General features: G+C 40.8%; 1 protein-coding gene across 7 annotated transcripts in view; it reads left to right on the top strand.

Annotated features, from left to right (window-relative positions):
- Positions 1–14898, top strand: part of RASSF4 (Ras association domain family member 4) — a 78777-nt gene extending 63879 nt beyond the window's left edge. For 6 of the 7 annotated variants that reach the window (XM_069071253.1, XM_069071254.1, XM_069071257.1 and 3 more), the window contains 5 exons: positions 4005–4106; positions 5244–5295; positions 9333–9454; positions 10505–10602; positions 12261–14898. In XM_069071253.1, the coding sequence (XP_068927354.1) occupies positions 4005–4106; positions 5244–5295; positions 9333–9454; positions 10505–10602; positions 12261–12330 (444 nt within the window). In that variant the 3' untranslated portion in view covers positions 12331–14898. The remainder of the gene's footprint in view (positions 1–4004; positions 4107–5243; positions 5296–9332; positions 9455–10504; positions 10603–12260) is intronic. The other variant, XM_069071255.1, reaches the window with a different exon arrangement.
- The last annotated feature ends 4075 nt before the right edge of the window (positions 14899–18973 follow it).

Raw genomic sequence — 18973 nt, forward strand, 5'->3', positions numbered from 1 at the left:
CTCTAGGATGTCTGATATTCAGCTTTGGACCTTTCTCCCCTTATGGGGTAATGGAGAGAAATGAAAGACAACAGGAAGTGAGGCTCTTTAGGCCTCATTTTATTCACCATACAAGAGCCTTCATGTATGATAGTGCATTAGAGTTTTGGCTTCAGACCCGGAAGACCAAGGTCCAGATGTAGTTTAACCTTTGATACCTCTTGAGCTCAAGAAAATTGCTTCTTCCTGATATGCAGATAAACAGGGCCCCTCAGTGAACATAGGAGAGAAATGAGAACAATTCCCTAAAAAAGTCTGTATAATAACTAAGACTTTTAATAAAATTGAAAATCTGGCCCACAGCATTTATTTTAGATTGCTGAAGCTTACTACCATCTGAGAAAGATACCATTGGTACCCAGTGAATGGGGAAAAGATAGGGAAAGGAATAAGCATTTATATAGAACTTACTGTGGGCTAGTATTATATTATTTATATTATATAAATATTATATCATTTGATCCTCATGAGAACACTGTGAGGTAAATGCTACTACCCCATTTTACAGTTAAGGAAACTGAAGCAAACAAAGATTATCTTGTCCAGGAGCCCCCAACTAGTCAGTGTCTAAGGCTAGATTTGGACTGAGGACTTGCTGACTCAAGGCTTAATGCTCTATTCACTGCACCACCTTGCTGCCTCTTTAAAAGGAAAAAAAAAAGACCTGAGGAAACCTTGGTGAAGTTGCCAGACATATGTGATAGAGTGATTTTGTGAAATGTTGGAGATGGGCAATATATCTTCTGGAAGATAAAAAGAACATTGATCATAGAACTGCATCCAAATTGAGATTCAGTCTGTTCTTTTATTTCTTTTGAATATTTTTACTAATAATCTTGCAATTCCAGAGGGGTTAAAAGTTTTAGAACCTGATTGTCCCAGGATCTAAGCCTCAACAAAAGGCTAAATGAGGAACCTTTTGAGACTTCACTAATTTTATCAGGATCCATTCTTTAGTGTACTGGTCATTCTTTAGTGTAAGTCATCACCTTTTCAGCTCCCTGGCATTCAGTCTGGTGTCAGACGGTGGGCCAGTGTGATCAAGGTGATGATTGACATAATATAGGGGTATGCTGAATACAGGCCTCACCCCTAATGTGAGATATATTAGATAGGAAAATATATGTACAGAAACAGACAAAGGCAGCGAGAAGCTGAGAGGCTCAGAGAGAATCCAGCTCTGTGATTTCCTTTGTGTAGGGAACTCACAATGAGGAAACTCTACAGATGAAAGTAAGCACCTGCTTCACAATTTGAAGCCTTAGAAAGCTGCCTAGGGCACTGAGAGGGTGAATAACTAGAAGCAATTATATATCGAAGACAAGACTTGAACCCAGATCCATCTGATTCTGGGTTTAGTTCTCTCTCCACTTTACCATGTTCCCTTCTTTTCACTCTTTCTCTCTCTTTTTCTGTGTCTGTATCTGTCTCTTTCTTTATGTATATTATATGAATGAATGAAACATTGATTAAGCACTTACTGTATTTACAGAGCACTGTGCCAAGTGCTAGACATACTGATAGAAAACGGAGATGGTGCTTGCCTGACACTGGCTGCCTCCTGCTTCTCTCCCGGGGCATGGGGTGGGGTGGGGGGTCTTCATGCTTCAGCTATTCAAGCTTACCTATCCTGTGGATGGCAATTGGTCCCTCCCCCCCATTGGGGGCAGTGGCTGACCCCCACTTTCAAATGAGAACTGTGAGGCCTGGGCTGGAAGTAGAACTCTTGGTCATACTGATACTCATATACACACATGTATGTACACACCCATGTTTGTACACGTGTGTACATATATACATTTATACATAGATATATCATTCGTGTGTGTATGTGTTCAGAGACTAGACTTGTGATTTTGTTGGTATAGGTAACTCCCAGATGAGGAAGCTTCCTTTAGCAAAGCATGTGGGCAACATCTCTGCAGTTTATGGTCTTTGAGAGTTGCCTAGAGCAGAGATGTCAGATGCTTGGTCTGTGGGTCATATAAGGCCTACAACACTCCAAATGCCACGTGAACCAGATTATAATGTAATTGGGAAATATTTAACAAAACAAATAAAAGTATAATTAAACATAGATAATAGGAAATTTCAAAACTAAGTCCATACGTGGCCTATAGAGATCCTCACACACAGATTAGTGGCCTCATTTCTTTCTGAGTTTGACCCCACTGGCCTAGAGCACAAAGAGGCTGAATAGCTTGTCAAGGGTCAAGTCACAGGGACAGCGTACATCAGAGACAGGACTTGAATCTAGTTCTTCTTGACTCATAAGACCAGTTTTCTCTCCATTGCAGTATATTGTTTCCCAGAGACAGAGAGGAATGAATGAATAAATAAAGAAATCTTCCCTGGGAGTTCCTAACTGTAATTCTGTGTATGTGTGTGTGTACACGCACATAATGCATATATTTGGAATATGGCATACAATACATATATGTGGAATATGGCTATGTGTTTGTGTGTATGTTTTCTATACATGTTATTGTTTAGTCATATCAGTCATGTCTGACTCTTTGTGACCCTGTTTGGAATTTTCTTGGCAGAGATTGTGGAGTGGTTTGCCATTTCCTTCTCCAGCTCATTTTACAGATGAGGAAACTGAGGCAAACAGGGTTAAGTGACTTGCCCAGGGTCACATAGCTAGTTAGTGTCTGAGGCTAGATTTGAACTCAGGTCTTCCTGAATCTAGGCCCAGCACTCTGCACTGTGCCGCCTAGCTGCCTATATTTCATATACATATCTGTGTGAATAAATATACCCACATCTCTATAAATATAGATAACACAGAGGGACCTCTGCACCAGAACTGAGTCTCTTCAATCCATTTTTTTTTAGTATAATTCTAGTATCTTTCATAATAATCCTGAAAATCCAGAGGGACATACACACCCACTTAAAAAAACATTAGTTAGATCACACTCAGATCCCCAACCATATATTGGGGAAAAACTACTTCTTACATTTGGACCAAGCTGGTAATATATGTGAAAAAATAAAATTTGTGTCTTAAAAAATAAAATGCAAAATGTTGCAAGACATTTTAATAATGATTATTATTATTATTTGCATACCCACTACCACTGTGTAGGACTTCTGATTGACATTGAGGTGAAGGCGGGCCCTCTGCTCTTTTGTTTTAGTCCTTAGCCTGTCACAGCCTTGTTTTGGGGATTCTTCACTAGAAATGTGGGGTCAAGTCAGGTTAAGGTTGCTGAAATGATTAGGTGCTGTCCTTCTGTTTGCATCCCCAGTGCTTAGTATAGCATATGACACACAGTTAGGGCTTAATAAATGCTTTTTCATTCATTCATTCATTCACTTATTCATTCGGAAGCATTCTTAGGACAATGGATACTTGAGGACAGTCTCCGATACTTTTTCCCATCCAGAGAGGATTGACTTTTTATGTAAGTTAGGTTCAGCCTTGGTAGGAGATTTCTCTAGTGTCTTTACTATTGAGACTCTCTGGGTGGGACTGATTCTAAAAGTGTATGGAGCTTCAGGTAAGGAAGTTTCTCTCAAGTGTAATTTCTGGCCTGGAGAGTTGCCTGGGGGCAGTGAGAGGTTAAGTGATTTGCAGCCAGGATATGTCAGAAACTGGACTGAACCCAGATCTTCCTGAGTCCAGGGCCTGCACTTTCTCTAAGTCACTATTGCCTTTTTACTGGTTCTCTGATAGGATGAAAGATTGACTATAGATTCCAGAATTACAGCCCTTACAGCCTGAGTGTAGCTGAGGAATAGAGGGCAGGGGACTGGGGTGTCAGTTCTGTTCCAGGGGGTTAGTAGCAGATGGCCAGCCACAGGTGTTCCATGTGAACAGTGAATGAGGCTCTCTAGCTTCCACTCCATCTGCCAGAGATGGCCATGCCAGAGCTGCGTGCCCAAGGTAAGCTAGCACCGTGACAGGAGCGTGGATCTGGCTTCTATTCTATCTAATCAGCAATTCTTGTCTCTCTCAGACCTCAGTGTTTACTCCTGCCTATGGGTCCGTGACCAATGTGAGAGTCAATAGCACCATGACAACTGTCCAAGTGTTGACCCTGCTGCTGAACAAGTTCAGAGTAAGTCAGTCTCGGGGAGAAGCCTAGGGGGCCCCTGTGGCAGTTCTAAGTCTGGGTAGACATACACTTGTTAGGGTTTTATAACCGAGGCGCCATCTGGGTTCGGGAGATCTGGTGTCCTTTTAGGTAAGGGGTCAGGAAACTACAACCCAGGTTGGATCCCACTGCCTCTAAGCTAAGAATGTTTGTGCATTTTAAAGTATAATAAGATTTTATTTTAAAATGTAAAAGCCATGCTTAGTTAACTATACAAATACAAGTGGTGGGCTCGATTAGGCCCTTGAGCCATACTTTGCCCACATCTTTTTTAGGAGAAGGAAAAAACTCAAGTTATGTAGAAGAGTGCTAAGAAGATAGCTTATGCATTGGTAGGTTGCACAAGAGGGAAGGCACGTCCTATTCTTTAAATAAATTCTTTTGGCCACATTTATCAGGTGCATTTGGCCAAAGTCTTATGATTGACACTATGAAGGACAGAAAGAAAAATAGAAATGAGTAAGATAATGGTTTCTGCCTTTGAGAAGACAGCATTTTTCAGTGGAAATAGCCCTAGCTCTCGAGTCAGACATCTTGGTTTAATTCTACTCACTATGTGTATGCCCATGGGTTTAACCTACTTGGGACTGGCATTGGAGAGGGGACACTGAAGGACCTGGTTTAATACTCCTGCAGCAGACACTTACTAGCTATGTGACTCTGACCAGATTTCTTAACCTGTCTATGACTTTATAAAATGAGGAGTTTGGATTTTGTCAGTCAACACTTATTAATATTTCCTACTGTGTCCCTGGCATTGTGCTAAGCACTGGAAACAAGGAGCACACATTCTAATGAGGGAGAAATCATATAAATAATTAGGTATATACACGATACATACTTATATACATGCACACACATGCATGTGTACATCTTTACATGCATGTTTGTGTGTATATGTACATCTATGTGACCCCCATTTTATGCTTGGGTGACTAAGAGAGTAGTGGTGCAATTAAATGGAAATACTTGAGTCAGAAGGAGAAGCGGGTATGGCAAGGATCCAGGTGGTGATGAGCTGGGGTAAAGACATACTGAGGCCTATACTACGATCAGACATCTCTAAGTCTTGCTACTAATACCTTGTTTTGAATGTTGCAGGTTGAAAATGGCCCCAGTGAGTTTGCGCTCTATGTAGTTCATGAATCAGGGGGTAAGTTTCAAGCGCTCCTTCTAAACGTTAACACCTGCAGTTGGCTTTGGATATTTTACTAGTGGAGACTGACAAAATGGCACATAGTAGGTATTTAATATATACCGTAGCTATTAATTGAACTGTCACAAATGTTTACTACGTGCCAGGCACTATACTCTTCATGGAAGATTCAGTGATGAGTTGGAAGAAGACGCCTCAGATACTCAGGCTCCTGAATCCCAGGGGCACATGCCATAGTGATTCTGAATCATTGGAGCTCAGCCAAAGAGGAGGCCAGTTGTAATAATAATAAAAACAGGAGCTCACATTTATAAAGTACTTTACTCATCAAAAAAAAAAAAGTCACACAGCATAGTGGATTATGGGCTTGGGGACAAGAAAACCTGAGTTCCAATCCTTCTTTAGGCTCTTACTATGTGTATGACCCTGGATAAGTCACTTAACTTCTCACTTCCCTCATCTGTAAAGTGGGGATAATAATAGCACTTACCTCACAAGGTTGTTCTGACGATCAAATGAGATAACAAATGTAAAGTACTTTGAAATTTTTAAAGCAATATATAAATGCTAGCGATGATGGTGATGATGATGATGATGATGGGCGGAGTCAGGGGTACGTTATTTATTTATATTGTTAATATATTTTATTATTTATTATTGTTAATAATAATAAATTTAGAACACATGCTGCTTACTGTATGACCCTGGGTAATTCACTTTATCCCTACGTGCCTAAGACAACCCCCTGGGGTTGGAAAGAAGTTCCTACTGCTGGGATTCACTGCCTTAAGTTACTACTTGTGTACTCCTTCTGGCAGCCCAGTGAGGCAGGGAAGGAGGTAAGTCTTATCCCAATTTTATAGATGATGAAATGGGACTAAGAAAGGCTGGTCACTGAGCTAGAAGTGTTAGAGTGATGTCTTCCCTGCCCTCCTGAAGTTTTCCATCCTATTTCAACTTGGCCTAGACCTGTTTCTCTTGTGGTCCTGAGGGATATTAGAGGAGGGGAGGCTTTCTGGGCTACGCTGGTTGACACTGGCTTCCCCTGGCCCCTGTCCTGAGCAGACCAGGCTTCTTAATAGGAGGAAGTACAGTACAAGGGGAAAAAATCTTGACTGCACTAAGAAGACCTAGGTTCATATCCTGCCTCTATGACCTCAGGAAAATCATTGAACTTTGCTGGGTCTCCGTTTTCTCATCTGTAAAATGAGAAAGTTGGATTAGCTGGCCCTAGATCTATGATCCTAAACATTGCTGACCAAAGTGAGAAAGGGCACCCTTTGGCCTGACAAATGTTTCTAGATATCACATCTCTTCTGCCTCTTCCACCCCCAAGGGTGAAGTCACTGTCAGTTTTCAGCTAGGTAACATGGAGACATGGCTTATTTCTGACCCAGCTACCATCTTGTGACTTGAAGTAAATCATTCTATGCTTGTCCTGTTTCCCAATTATGGAAATGTTTGCCACCAGATACACTGTATGAAGGACTTTACAATAGAGAAGTGATACAAAAACACAACCATGTCTTACTACTGTGATACTTTGGATCTACATTTTACTAGTCTTTTTTTAAGTCCTTCCACCTTCCCTCTGCCCTCTCCCCTAAGCTCCTGAGCCTCAAGATTCTCCCTAAAACCCTTGATCTTAGGGGAGAAGACTGACTAGGATTTGGAGGTAGGGAGTGGGATAGGAATGGTACCTACTCCAGAGTCTAGGCTGGTCTTTTATAGATGTGGGAAGGGCATTTTGGCTTCTTGCCCCCAATAAAGGACCATCCCATCCGGAGTTTTCAAAGGTTTTATCTGAATTCTAATTGCTGTTATGACCTAGTATTGCAGGCCGCTGTGGAGGCCGAGGGGAGTAGTGTTTTCTTTTTTCTTCTTTAAACCTTAGGGATTGTGTCCTTTTAGATCTCATTCTAAGTAAAATTATTTTTGTTGCCTTTTATGGTCCATGAGTGGCTTCTTACATTCTGATCTCAAATATAGATTGAATTGAGCTAGATCTGGCCTAAAACAAGGAGAATATTAGCAACTAGTAAGGTTATATTCAATGAGAAAACTCATTAGGAATTGAGCGAGAGGTGCTTACAAAAGGTTTGAGTTGAATCTACGCAGGTACATGAGTGAGAGAATGGCTTAGTTCTATGATACTGGACTGGAACCTTGGGGACACAAATTCCCCTGTTTATGGAGAAAGCAGTAATCAGAGAACGGCTGGATCTGAGTTCTGCCCTTCCTGTTTCCTATTGTATAAATTAGGGCAAGTCACTGAACCTCTTTGCATCAGTTTCCTTCTCTGTAATATGAACAAGCTGAATGCTAAAATCTCTTCCATTTCTTCTAGTAGGAAGATGATTCTGCTATGCATTAATTGGTAGGCTGTTTGCTTTCAATTTTCTTCCCGTAGTGGGGATGGATTCACACTGACCCATCTGAGCACTCTGGCCCAGTCTGCCTTATGACCAATGGCAAAGTCTCCTTCATGTCTACTGGTAGGAGAGAGGAGAAGCCATTGGGAATCTATGGTCATGGTAAGGAATGAGACTAGTATGAGCGTGACCTCATGGCCGTGGTCTCATTCACACACTATCTTAATCAACAGAACTAATCAGTCACAGGCCAAGGAGAATTGATGACTTTTACCATCATTCCTAAGATGCTAACTGGAGATTTTTACTGGACATAATCACAAAGCATACATTCCTTCGGAGTCACCAGAAGACCTGTACCCACTTCAGAGATGACCTCCAAGTTCCCTTCAAGTTCTGGCTTTCTGATCCTATGACCCATTCTCTACCCTTCTTGCTCATAGATTGATTTTTTTTTTTTTTTGCTTCTTGGAAGGCAATTGGGGTTAAGTGACTTGCCCAAAGTCACATGGCTAGTTTTTTGTGTTAAGTGTCTGAGGCCACATTTGAACTCAGGTCCTTCTGACTCCAGGGCCAGTGCTCTATTCACTGCACCGCCCCTAGATTGATTATTTTTAAAGGAGCTTCTATCCCCTTTGCAGTTTCTCAGCTTTTGTTCTTAATGCAATCTACCATCACAGAAATCACAAATATGTGCCTGCCTTGTCCTTTTTTAGTGATCCCTACCTCCTAACCTCCCTTGGTGGTAATTTCCCAGATTTCTCTGTTCTGGGTTGAAAAACTGTAATCTGGAAGAAGGATTTTTTTTTATTTCAATTTAAAAACTATTTATTTTCTCTCCCTCCTACCCACCTCCTGTCTCTCTTTGAGAAAGAAAAGGAGAAAAAAATCAGGCACAGTTAAGCAAAACAAATCTCCCCATTGGCTGTGACCAAAAATACATGTCTCATTCTGCATCACCTTCCTTGCTGCCAGGCAGTGGGTAATTATTCTTCATCTTTGGTCCTCTGGAATTGTGATTGATCATTGTGTCGATCAGAGATCTTAAGTCTTTCCTCTTTCCTAAACTTGTTCCTATACACAGTCCTGTTGCTTTATAAAGTGTTCCACTCACTTCCCTGTGAATCTGTCCATATCAGTCTTCCCAGATTGCTCTGAAATTCTCTCTTTTATCAGCTCCTAAATCACAAAATATTATTCCATTATGTTAAAACCCCATATTTTGTTCAGCCATTCACTAATTGATTGAGTTTTTGTTCCCTTGGTTTTTGTTTGCCACCACAAAAGCTGCTGCTATAAATATTTATATATGTGTATATATGTTTGTGTATATATAGGTGTGTATGTATATGTATATATGTGTTTGTATATGCATATGTATATATATATATATATATATATATATATATATGTCACACCTTTTTGCTTCTTTGGGGGTATAGCCCTTGAACTGATATTTCTGGATTAAAGAAGGGTACTCACAGTTTAGTCACTTTGGGAACTGGGTCCAAATGGCTTCCTAGAATGGATGGACCAGTTCAGTTTCACCAACAGCACATCAATGTGCCAGTTTTTCCTCAACCCCATCAACATTTGTCATGTAAAGAGAAGAATATCTTTCAAAACAAAGCATCTGAATCTTACATACCTTCCTTCCTCCAGAACGGACAAAATTAAAAGACTGTGAATATCCACTGATATCAAGAATCCTACATGGGCCATGTGAGAAAATCGCCAAAATATTTCTGATGGAAACAGACTTGGGAGAAGAAGTTCCTTATGATGTAAGTTGGAGTTAGGGGCATAGGGATTAGGGAGCATATGTGTTTTTAAAAGGAAGAACACTTAGCTTTTCTGTCAAAAGGAGCGACTTAGCCAAGCAGATAAAAGATTTCATCTCATTCATATTTTGCCTGGTACCCCTGCTAGATCCTTGCAGAGCCCCATCAGCCAGAACAGACTCATATCTATGGCCACTCCATCTCTTATTACCTGAAATGGACCAGCTGTCTTCCTTAGCAGTGTTTACTCTCCCTGTCCAAGAACTGGTAACACACACGCACACACACACACACACACACACACATACATACACACGCGCGCACACACACACGCACCCACCCACCCGGTAAAGGGCACTTTTTTCCCCCTCATGGAGATAAAAAAAACTTCTTTGAAATTAAAGAGTTGGGTTTTTTTTTTTGTTGTTGTTTTTGGGTTGTTTTTTTTTTCTTTTGGACAACACAGAAAAAAAATATTTAACCAGGGACCTTAATCTTGAGGTCAAGATAGCTCTCATTATTAGAGCCCAGTCATTCTGGTTCCTGGCCAAATGATTAGCAAATCTCCAAAATTACTAGTGGGAAAAAGATTAGGCAATAGTAAGTCCCACAGAATCTGTTCCCAAGACAGAATTGTTCAAATGTTGCATATCTCCTCTGTACCCCCCCCCCCATTACTTTTCTGAGGGCTATTTCAAGTTCAGTTCTCATTGTTCATGAGAATGGGACTTGAACCACTCCCCCTGAGAGACCTCAGTGTGAGTGTATTTCACTATTGAATGCTTTTCCTAATCTTCAGTTTACACTTCCTCTAATGGATAATAGCTTCTCTGAAAATAATAATGGGACCTTTCCATTTTCTGTACTCACTATTTAGTTTCTATTACTTGATACCTTGGGATTTTGTCAGGGACAGGGAGGGGGCAGAATGACATTTACAAGGAACTGGGATGTCTTGTTGCATTGGAATGCCAATGAACCATACTTGAAAAGCAAGAAAAATAATTTTAAAGAACATTTTTAAAAAATATTAAATCTTCTTGGATCTTCTAGGTCGCTCAGTACATTAAATTTGAAATGCCGGTGCTGGACAGTTTTGTTGAAAAATTAAAAGAAGAGGAGGAAAGAGAAATAATCAAACTGACTCTGAAGTAAGCAGCTCCAAAGAATCCACATAGTAGCTATCCATCAGGGTCACCACATAGATAGCAGAGTGGGCATCCTCCATTAGATGGCAAGGATGTTTTTCTCTTCACTCTATATGGCCAAAGAGTCTTTAGGTTAATTTCAGTAAACCCAATCTCCCAGCTGCTCCATGGCATATTTGTGTGGCTGCTATGACATCCCATTTATTTTTAGTTGGAAAGTGGCCTTGAGAGCTCTCATCCACGTGGTACAAGGGAAACAGAGGCTACTGAAAATGTGTCCTCAAGGTCAGGAAGTCCTATGTCTCTCTGTAATCCCATTATAGTGTGACAAAGTGGAAGGTAGTCTTGAAATATCCAAAGAGCTTTATGGAAACAAAAGAATGGGATAAAAATTCTTGTGAGGTTTAGGCTAGGCCCAAGGAGAGATTTTTCAACAACAGAAAGTGTAAGCCTGCTACTTGATCTCAGCATAGATATTTTAAAAGGAGCCGGTACAGTGACGAAATAGGATTGCACCAGATGGTGTTTTTTCGATGTTTGGAGGGAAAAGTGATGAGGTATAAGCTGCTTGCTCTCAGGAACAAGTTAGTACTTTTCACTCATTTAATTACAGATGTGATTGCCAGAAAAATGAGGGTGCTGCTGGGGAGGAGAAAGGTTCAGAGAACTGAGGGCATAGGCTAAGCCAAGACAAGGGTTACAAATGTTTGAGGAACCAGACTTGTGGGCCACACAGCCCTTCACGATAACAAAGCATCCAGGTTTTCCCTGGACAAAGATCCCACATTCCCTATTGCATTCAATGTTAAAATGCTGTTCAAAGTTAAGTGAGAGGAGATTGTCGAAATAGATCTCAGCTCTGCTTGCTTAAAGGAGGGAGAGCAGGTGGGGGCCACTTGTGGGGATGTTTATTCAGTACTTTCTATTGTTCAGGCAGATGGAATAAACCTAGTCCCTAACTTGCTTTGTGTTCTTGAGCAAGTCAACTTCACTTCCCCAGGCCTCTTGGATAACATAAGTGGTTCAGGTCAAATGATTTTTAATGAATTGGACTGAAGGACTTTTAACATCCCTTAACACTCTAAAACTCTGAATTTTTGTTAATTTTGGTGAAGAACTACACCCATATTTTTTAAACTTGGATATGGTACTGACTTAAAAAAAATAATCTATTGAGTTGATCTTAAACCTCTCCCCAAATCATGTAATAAAGAGAAAATAGCTTTTTTCCTCCTGGCTTACAAAACTGAGTTGAGAATTCACCAGTTACCAGAGGTGAGTGTTTTGAGATTCATACCATCTGGGGGAAATGCCACATCTTCTCATTATTGTTTATTTCATCAAAATAGTACAGCCTTTAAAAAAAAATACAGCAAAAATTCAAGGCTCCAGAACTCATCACAGATTCCCTTCTGTCTATGTGAAGCAGCTGGCAGAAAAATAAGGGTGCTGCTGGGGAGGAGAAAGGTTCGGAGAACTGAGGGCATAGGCTAAGCCAAGACAAGGGTTACAAATGTTTTAGTTACCAGATTTGTGGGCCACACAGCCCTTCACGATAACAAAGCATCCAGGTTTTCCCTGGACAAAGATCCCACATTCCCGATTGCATAGGCTGTCTAGCCAAGCCCTGGGTGAGATCTGTGCATTGTGTCTCCCATAAGGTTCCGAACTCTCCGCCTGATGATGTTGCAGCGCCTGGAGCAGCTGACAGAGCCAGAAGAGCTGGCATAGCATCTGGTTTCCAGGATGACCAGAGGAGCATTGTTGGGATGTGGAAGGGTCTACAGGATGCAGCCACCTGAAGCCAGTCAGCTGTGATCTTTAATATTCATCCTCTAATTGCTATTTAAACTAACTCCCCAGAACAACTGGGGGGCGGACACCCTATTTATCTGTGTGGCACTAACACCTTGTCTCTTGCTATTAACCACATCTCCAGAGTCTCTGGAGTCATTCCCTCATCACTGTGGGGACCAGACCAGACCTTAGGGGAAAGGAAACCTTCAGATAAGGTACCTCCAGTTGGCATCTTGCTTTTGCAAGAGGATTCCTCAGTGTTTGGCACAACCCCCCTGATTGCCTGCTAGTGAGGATTAGGAGAAGGCCATGTGGTATATGTGGGGAGGAGTGATAGGGGCTATATGAGCCTCTAGCTGTATCATGGTGGCAGGTACCTGAGTAGTGGGCATGGAAAGTCAGCCTGTTCTTTGCATTGGGCAATGTCTCTGAATAACCTGTCCCCACTGGTCTTTTGTCACCACAAAGGGGTGGTGTGTACGTCACATAATTTGTTCTCTCTCCTATTGCCTCTGGCCTATGAATTCACCATAACTCACACAGTGTAGATGTGCTGCCATGTTGGAAAACACCAACTTCAGTAGTGGTCAATAGAGATGACTTTGAAATACAGGTATTTGTAACAATGCTATTTCAGTACTGGTTCGACTTTGGGTACTAGGCTGTCATGAATCTCTTCAAAGTCATTTAAACTTCTCCCCCAAAACTCCCCCCACCACCACCAAAAAAAAAAGTCAATCATACAAATGATCATTTCAGTCCTGGTTCTTTACAAAAGCAGTGAGATTTGTGGAACGTTTATCAGGTAACTCATGATGGGAACACTTCCAGCTTGTTTTGGCCACTTTTAAAGGGGTGTTGCCACTCTGTTAGCATGGGTGTGTAGGTCCATGGGAAGGACTGGTTTACACAATGTGCCCAGATAACCATAGGACAAAATGCTAAATGAGAAGAGTATCAGAGAGGTACAAAACAAAGTGCTTTCTCTGGCCCAAGTTGGAGAAGGTGATGCCCAGGGGCATGTAACTACTATTTCTACCTCTGAAACAGTGAGTATAATGCTTATTAATTCCTTCAAAATGACATTTAAGCCATGAATGTTTGCATTGGGAGAAAAGGGCTTTAAGTTCCCAGGAGACACACTGCTGAAGAAATCTTGTATTTTTCTGCTAAGGAAAAATTCTAGGAATGAAATGGCCTTTGCAAAAATTTGCAGTCACAGGGAACAGCCACTGGAAATGCTTGATCAAAACAGAACCAAACCTATAGCCTAGATTTTGCTTTTGGGACCAAATCTGAGGATCTGTCTCCCCAGCCATGTTCTAACCCTTTCCCCTAATAAATGGGAAACAAATGGATTTCTGAGAGCTCCAAAGTCAACAAGAATTTATTAAATACCTAATGGTCATAATTGTCTTTTTTTGCACATAAACATTGCATCCCTGGGAGCATAAGCCAAGATCAGCTGAAATTCACTGATCCTGACCCTGTACTCAAGGGATTTAGGAGAAATCTTTGTGTGCTTTTTCTTTCTTTTAATAAAACCAGATATGTAATTTCTTTACTTTGGTAAATTCTCTCATCTAAGGCAGATAAGTACCAGCTCTGAAGGTTATAATCTAAGGGAACTGGTTGCCTAGATCACTGAGACATTATTTATCTAGGCTCTCATAGACAATACATGTTAGTGTCAGAACTTGAACTCGGCTCTTTTTGACCCTGGGACCAGTTCACCATCTACAATGTCTGATTGCCTCTTTGTGTATACTTGTACCACAAAAATTCTGTTCTTTATTTGTGTCCCTGTGCCTCATATAGAGCACTTCTGGTTATGTTGAACCAGTAAAAGTTGAGAACATTTATTTCAAGATTTTCCAGAAATCTGTTGTGCTCTCACTCTATGCAAGCAGTGAATGAGATCTAGCCTAGGCATTATCCTAGAAGAGTTTATATTAACAGAGACTCAAGGAGCCTCTCAATGAATATGGAGGAATAATAGCTAAAAGAGAATGCTTTTTGAATTGTTGTTTGCTTGTGCATGTCACCCTGTCCTTGAACCTTCATTCAGGTCTTACCCCGCTACAGTATGAGTATTGAACAATGTTTGGCAGCTGAAACCATTTCTGCTCCCTATTAAAGACAAAATATAATCTCTTAGAATTTCCATGAACATTTCCATCAGCTGGACTGAATGTATAGGCTTTATTTCAGAAATATTGAAGAGAAGACATCTAGAATTGACTGGTTTAGAGGGTAATTGCCCTATGAGGTTCCAAGGATTGGAAACCTATAGCAAAGACCAACCTTTGGGTTTGGGGGCTTCCTCTAATTGCTTAGTTTTTACTCTTTTTTTTCCTACTATATACACTCCATTCGTTCAAAATTTTAGCAAAATTAGCCAACTCAAATAGAGAGCTGCTTTCTTGCTCTATACATTTGAGTATTTGAATATAGCTGTTTACTACCCACACACAAATAAAGCTTCAATATTTTTCTAAAAAAGTTTTTGTTTTCTTTCTTGTCATACTTAGGTCAACTAATGGGTTTTCTTGCAAGTGGAGCTATATTGGATAATGCTGCAGTTGCTATGATATTATAGAACCTGGTAACTCAGTCCTGGGGATTTCCCAGCACGTCTCACCTACATATTCTCCCTCAAGCTTGTGCCAGAAGCATCATTCTTCCCTGTGGCCATTATTGGCAGGTCAAACACCCCAGTGTGAACCTGACTTTGCTAATTGCCTAGCATAAGACAGTTAATGAAAACTGGCACTGTGGGAATTGACACCACCTGGTCTATGTCCGGGGCCATCCATGTTTTACTTATCTTTGCCTCTCAACTGGTGCCTGGTGCAATAATGTGCACATAGCAGATGTTTAATGAATGAATGAACGAATAGAAGCTATAGGAGCTTCTGTGAATAGAAGAGAAAGCCAAGGTCATCGTTGGTCGACAAAGACCAGGGTCCATTCATTATTTGCTAGAGTTAATCTCACTGCATTTGTTCAGTTGTATAATAGTGCCTCATCTTGGAGTGCAGGTGGCCCCGGGTTCTCTGCTAATTGAACACAAACCATTCGACACATTCACTGAACAAACATTTATCAGCGGACATATGTTAAAATCCCTATGTGTCAGTGTGTCAAGCACCATTCTAAACACTAAAGCCTACTAGTACAAAACTGTAGTAAGCCCTGGATAAGATACAGAGTTTAGATAAGTGAATGTTCCTGCCCTCACGGAGTTACGGTCTAGTAGACTGAAATAGGTAATTATAATGTGTGACACTTTACAGGGTGTCCCAAAAGTCCGAATGCAGCTAGGATCTATTAAAGGGATAAGTTATTATTGTCCTCATTTTATACATGAAGAAACTGAGAGCCAGAGAGATACTTAGGAAGTATCCCACAGCCAGTAAGAATTGGAGGAGAGATTCCAGTCAAGACCTTTCTGACCTTAAGTCTAGCATTTCATCCCCAATGTCATGCTTCTTGTTTCTTAAAGAGAATTGCATTTGTATGTGAATATACATGTTCTTATTCATTCACATTTATGCAGTGTTTCAATAGTTCCAGAGCTATTCCATGGTACCAGGTACCACCAGAACATCTTACCCTATCCCTATACAACCAAAGTACCAGGAAAATGAGCACAAGGGCAAATCAGTTGCATATAGATGATGTCCAAAATTTAACAGATATTTACTAAATACCTATTGAATGCTGGTGAGGGAGATACAAAGTTTAAATGAGACAACCCTTACCTTGGTGGAATTTCCAGTCTACAAAAGGTCTATTACATTCGCAAATAACCACAAAACAGAGTAATGTTCTAAATGATGCAGTTAGTTGCAAGCCTTCACCACAACTAGACTTTATTTTTATTTATTGACTTTTTTTTTGGAGGGGGGAGGGCAGAGCAATTGGGGTAAGTGACTTGCCCTGCTAGTAAGTGTTAAGTGTCTGAGGTCGCATTTGAACTCAAGTCCTCCTGACTCTGGGGTCAGTGCTCTATTCACTATACCATCTAGCCACCCCTAGACTTTATTTTTAAAGAAAAGAAGATTACTGCAATATTCAGTTACCAAAAGCACATCATAAAATTATAAGTGCTATTATCAACATGGGTGAAAAAAGATTTACTAAATGTTTACTATGTGCCAAGCTCAATGAATACTATGTGCTAGGCATACAAATTAGGGGGGAAAATTGAGAAAGTCCCTGCTGTCAAGTAGCTCACTCTTTAATTAGAGGAAACATATAAAAGAAAGTTGAGTAGTATTTTATCTTTTTGCTTTTTGGAGGAGGAAGGTAGGGCAATTGGGGTTAAGTGACTTGCCCAAGGTCACATGGCTAGTTTCATGTTAAGTATCTGAGGCCAGATTTGAACTCAGGTCCTCCTAACTCCAGGGCTGGTGCTCTATTCACTGCATCACCTAGCCACCTTGAGCAGTATTTTTAGGTGGAAAGACTGGGTGGACCAACAATTCAGCATGTCAAGACCCAAAGATCCAAAGGCTATATCTAAGTAGGTTAGATAATTGTGCTGGGGGACTGCAGGGCAGGTTGGAAGGCCTGGAGGATATTGAGATGCTAGCAATGGTTTGATCTAGTTGTATGCTGTCTTACCATCTTGTAGGAATGAATGGAGTTACTGGTTCCCATATTATCCAAGCAGTCAAGCAATCCAAGCAATGAAGGGAGGGTAACCAGGATGGAGGTGGATCTTCCTGCTGTAGATCAGGGGTTAGAGTAATTCACAAGGTACAACCAAATACATTTACTTCTCTGAGCCAGTTTCCTTAAGATGAGAGGCTTGGACTAGAGCAGGGGTGAGGAACCTGCTTAACAAACCCTTAAAAGGATCTATTCTGTGAAGTTTGGAGTTAGTCAAAGTGTCACACTTGAGGATCTAAAGGGCCACATGTGGCCTCGAAGCTGCAGATTCCCCAAATCTAGACTCGAGGATCTAGAAAGTCTAACCTTAAATCTGGATTTTGAATTCTCCCAGGTAATCATCCCGAAATGCTTCTGGGATTCTTGCATAGATTTAGGTCACCTCACCATATTGGGAGTTAGGCATGTGCTTCCTAAAATGTGGCATCCAGAAGTAGAAGGGCCAGAAGTTACAAAGAGACAAATTTAGTTTTCATTTAAGGAAATAACTTCCTCATGATCAATGTTATACCAAAAGTTGTAAGGACTGATAAGAGATAACAGATTCCAGGAGCGGCCAGGTGACTCAGCGAGTAAGAGCACCTGGATGACCTGGAGATCAAATCTGGGCTCAGATACTTAGCATCACACCCAGAAATAACTGTCCGTGTAACCTTGAGCAAGTTACTTAACCCCGACTGCTTAAAAAAAAAAAAAGATGACAGATTCCTTCTTATTATGAGACTGTAATGACTATATGACAGCATTGTTTTTGAAGAGATTCTTGTTTAGCTATTGGCTGCACCAGGTGCTCTGAGACACTTCCAATTCTGAGACCCTTAAATACTCGGAATACAATATTCCTGATATGGCCTGATGAGGGCAGAGTACAGGGAGTCCAGAGTATAATAGAATGTAGTAAATTTCCTGTATTTTACTGACTGTTGGCAAAAGCTCCTTGCCTGACACCTCCACTGTTCTGGACAAAATGTTTTTATGAACATGACTAAAAGTACGTTAGCTTGTTTGGAGTTTGCAGCCCTCTAAGGGAAGGTGTGAGTCAGCTGGTTCCCAACAGGAGGCCAGACTTTGAAATTCTGAAAGATAAACAATGGCCTCAATAAAGGGGCTTTGTTAGAAAATATTGTGGGAGGTATCCTACTGAGTATTAATACACAACCAAAGTTGCCTGCTATCTTGCAGCCATAGCAACCCTGGGGACTGGCACATTCTACAGTATTTTAAGGGCACCTGCGAATGATTATCTGAAACCACAACAATTTCAGAGCTTTCTTGTCTTGTGAATAGTCGAAATCACTGTTGGTGTCAGATGACATCAATGGTCGTAGGTTTTACTTTGACAGATTTTGAAGAGCATCTTTTCTCAAAGCATAGCTGCTTCATGCACAAACTACATTCTTCATTATTTCATTTCTAAGTGGAACCCTTGGACCCAGTATGGCAAAATGGAAAGAGTCCTGGATATTGAATCAAAGGGATCTGGGTTCAAATCCTGGCTCTTAGTTTCAGAATGTCTGACCTTGGGAAAATCATATAACATCTCCATCTCCCAGACTGCTCATCTATGAAAGAAAGGAATGAAACAGATCAGTGGTCCTCAAAGAGTGATCCAGGGACCTCTAAAGGTTCCTAAGAACTTTCAGGGGGCTTGTGAGATCAAAACTATTGTCATAATAGTACTAAGATGTTTTAATTTCTAATACAGTAAATATCAACAGATATAACCCACATAAACAAAAACTCTTGGGGGAGGGAGGGCCTTGATCAGGTCTCTTTCAGTCATGAGGATGATGACAAGTGTTTTAACAGCAAGCTCTCCAGAAAGAAATGTATTGAGGGCACACTTTTAAGCATAGCCTGCATTATTAACATTTTCTTTATCATTTTCTTAAGTCAAGAT

The sequence above is a fragment of the Petaurus breviceps genome, unplaced genomic scaffold, assembly GCF_028583685.1.
Source record: "Petaurus breviceps papuanus isolate PSGF00001 unplaced genomic scaffold, PetGlider_PUasm1.0 90825, whole genome shotgun sequence".
Lineage (NCBI taxonomy): Eukaryota > Metazoa > Chordata > Mammalia > Diprotodontia > Petauridae > Petaurus > Petaurus breviceps.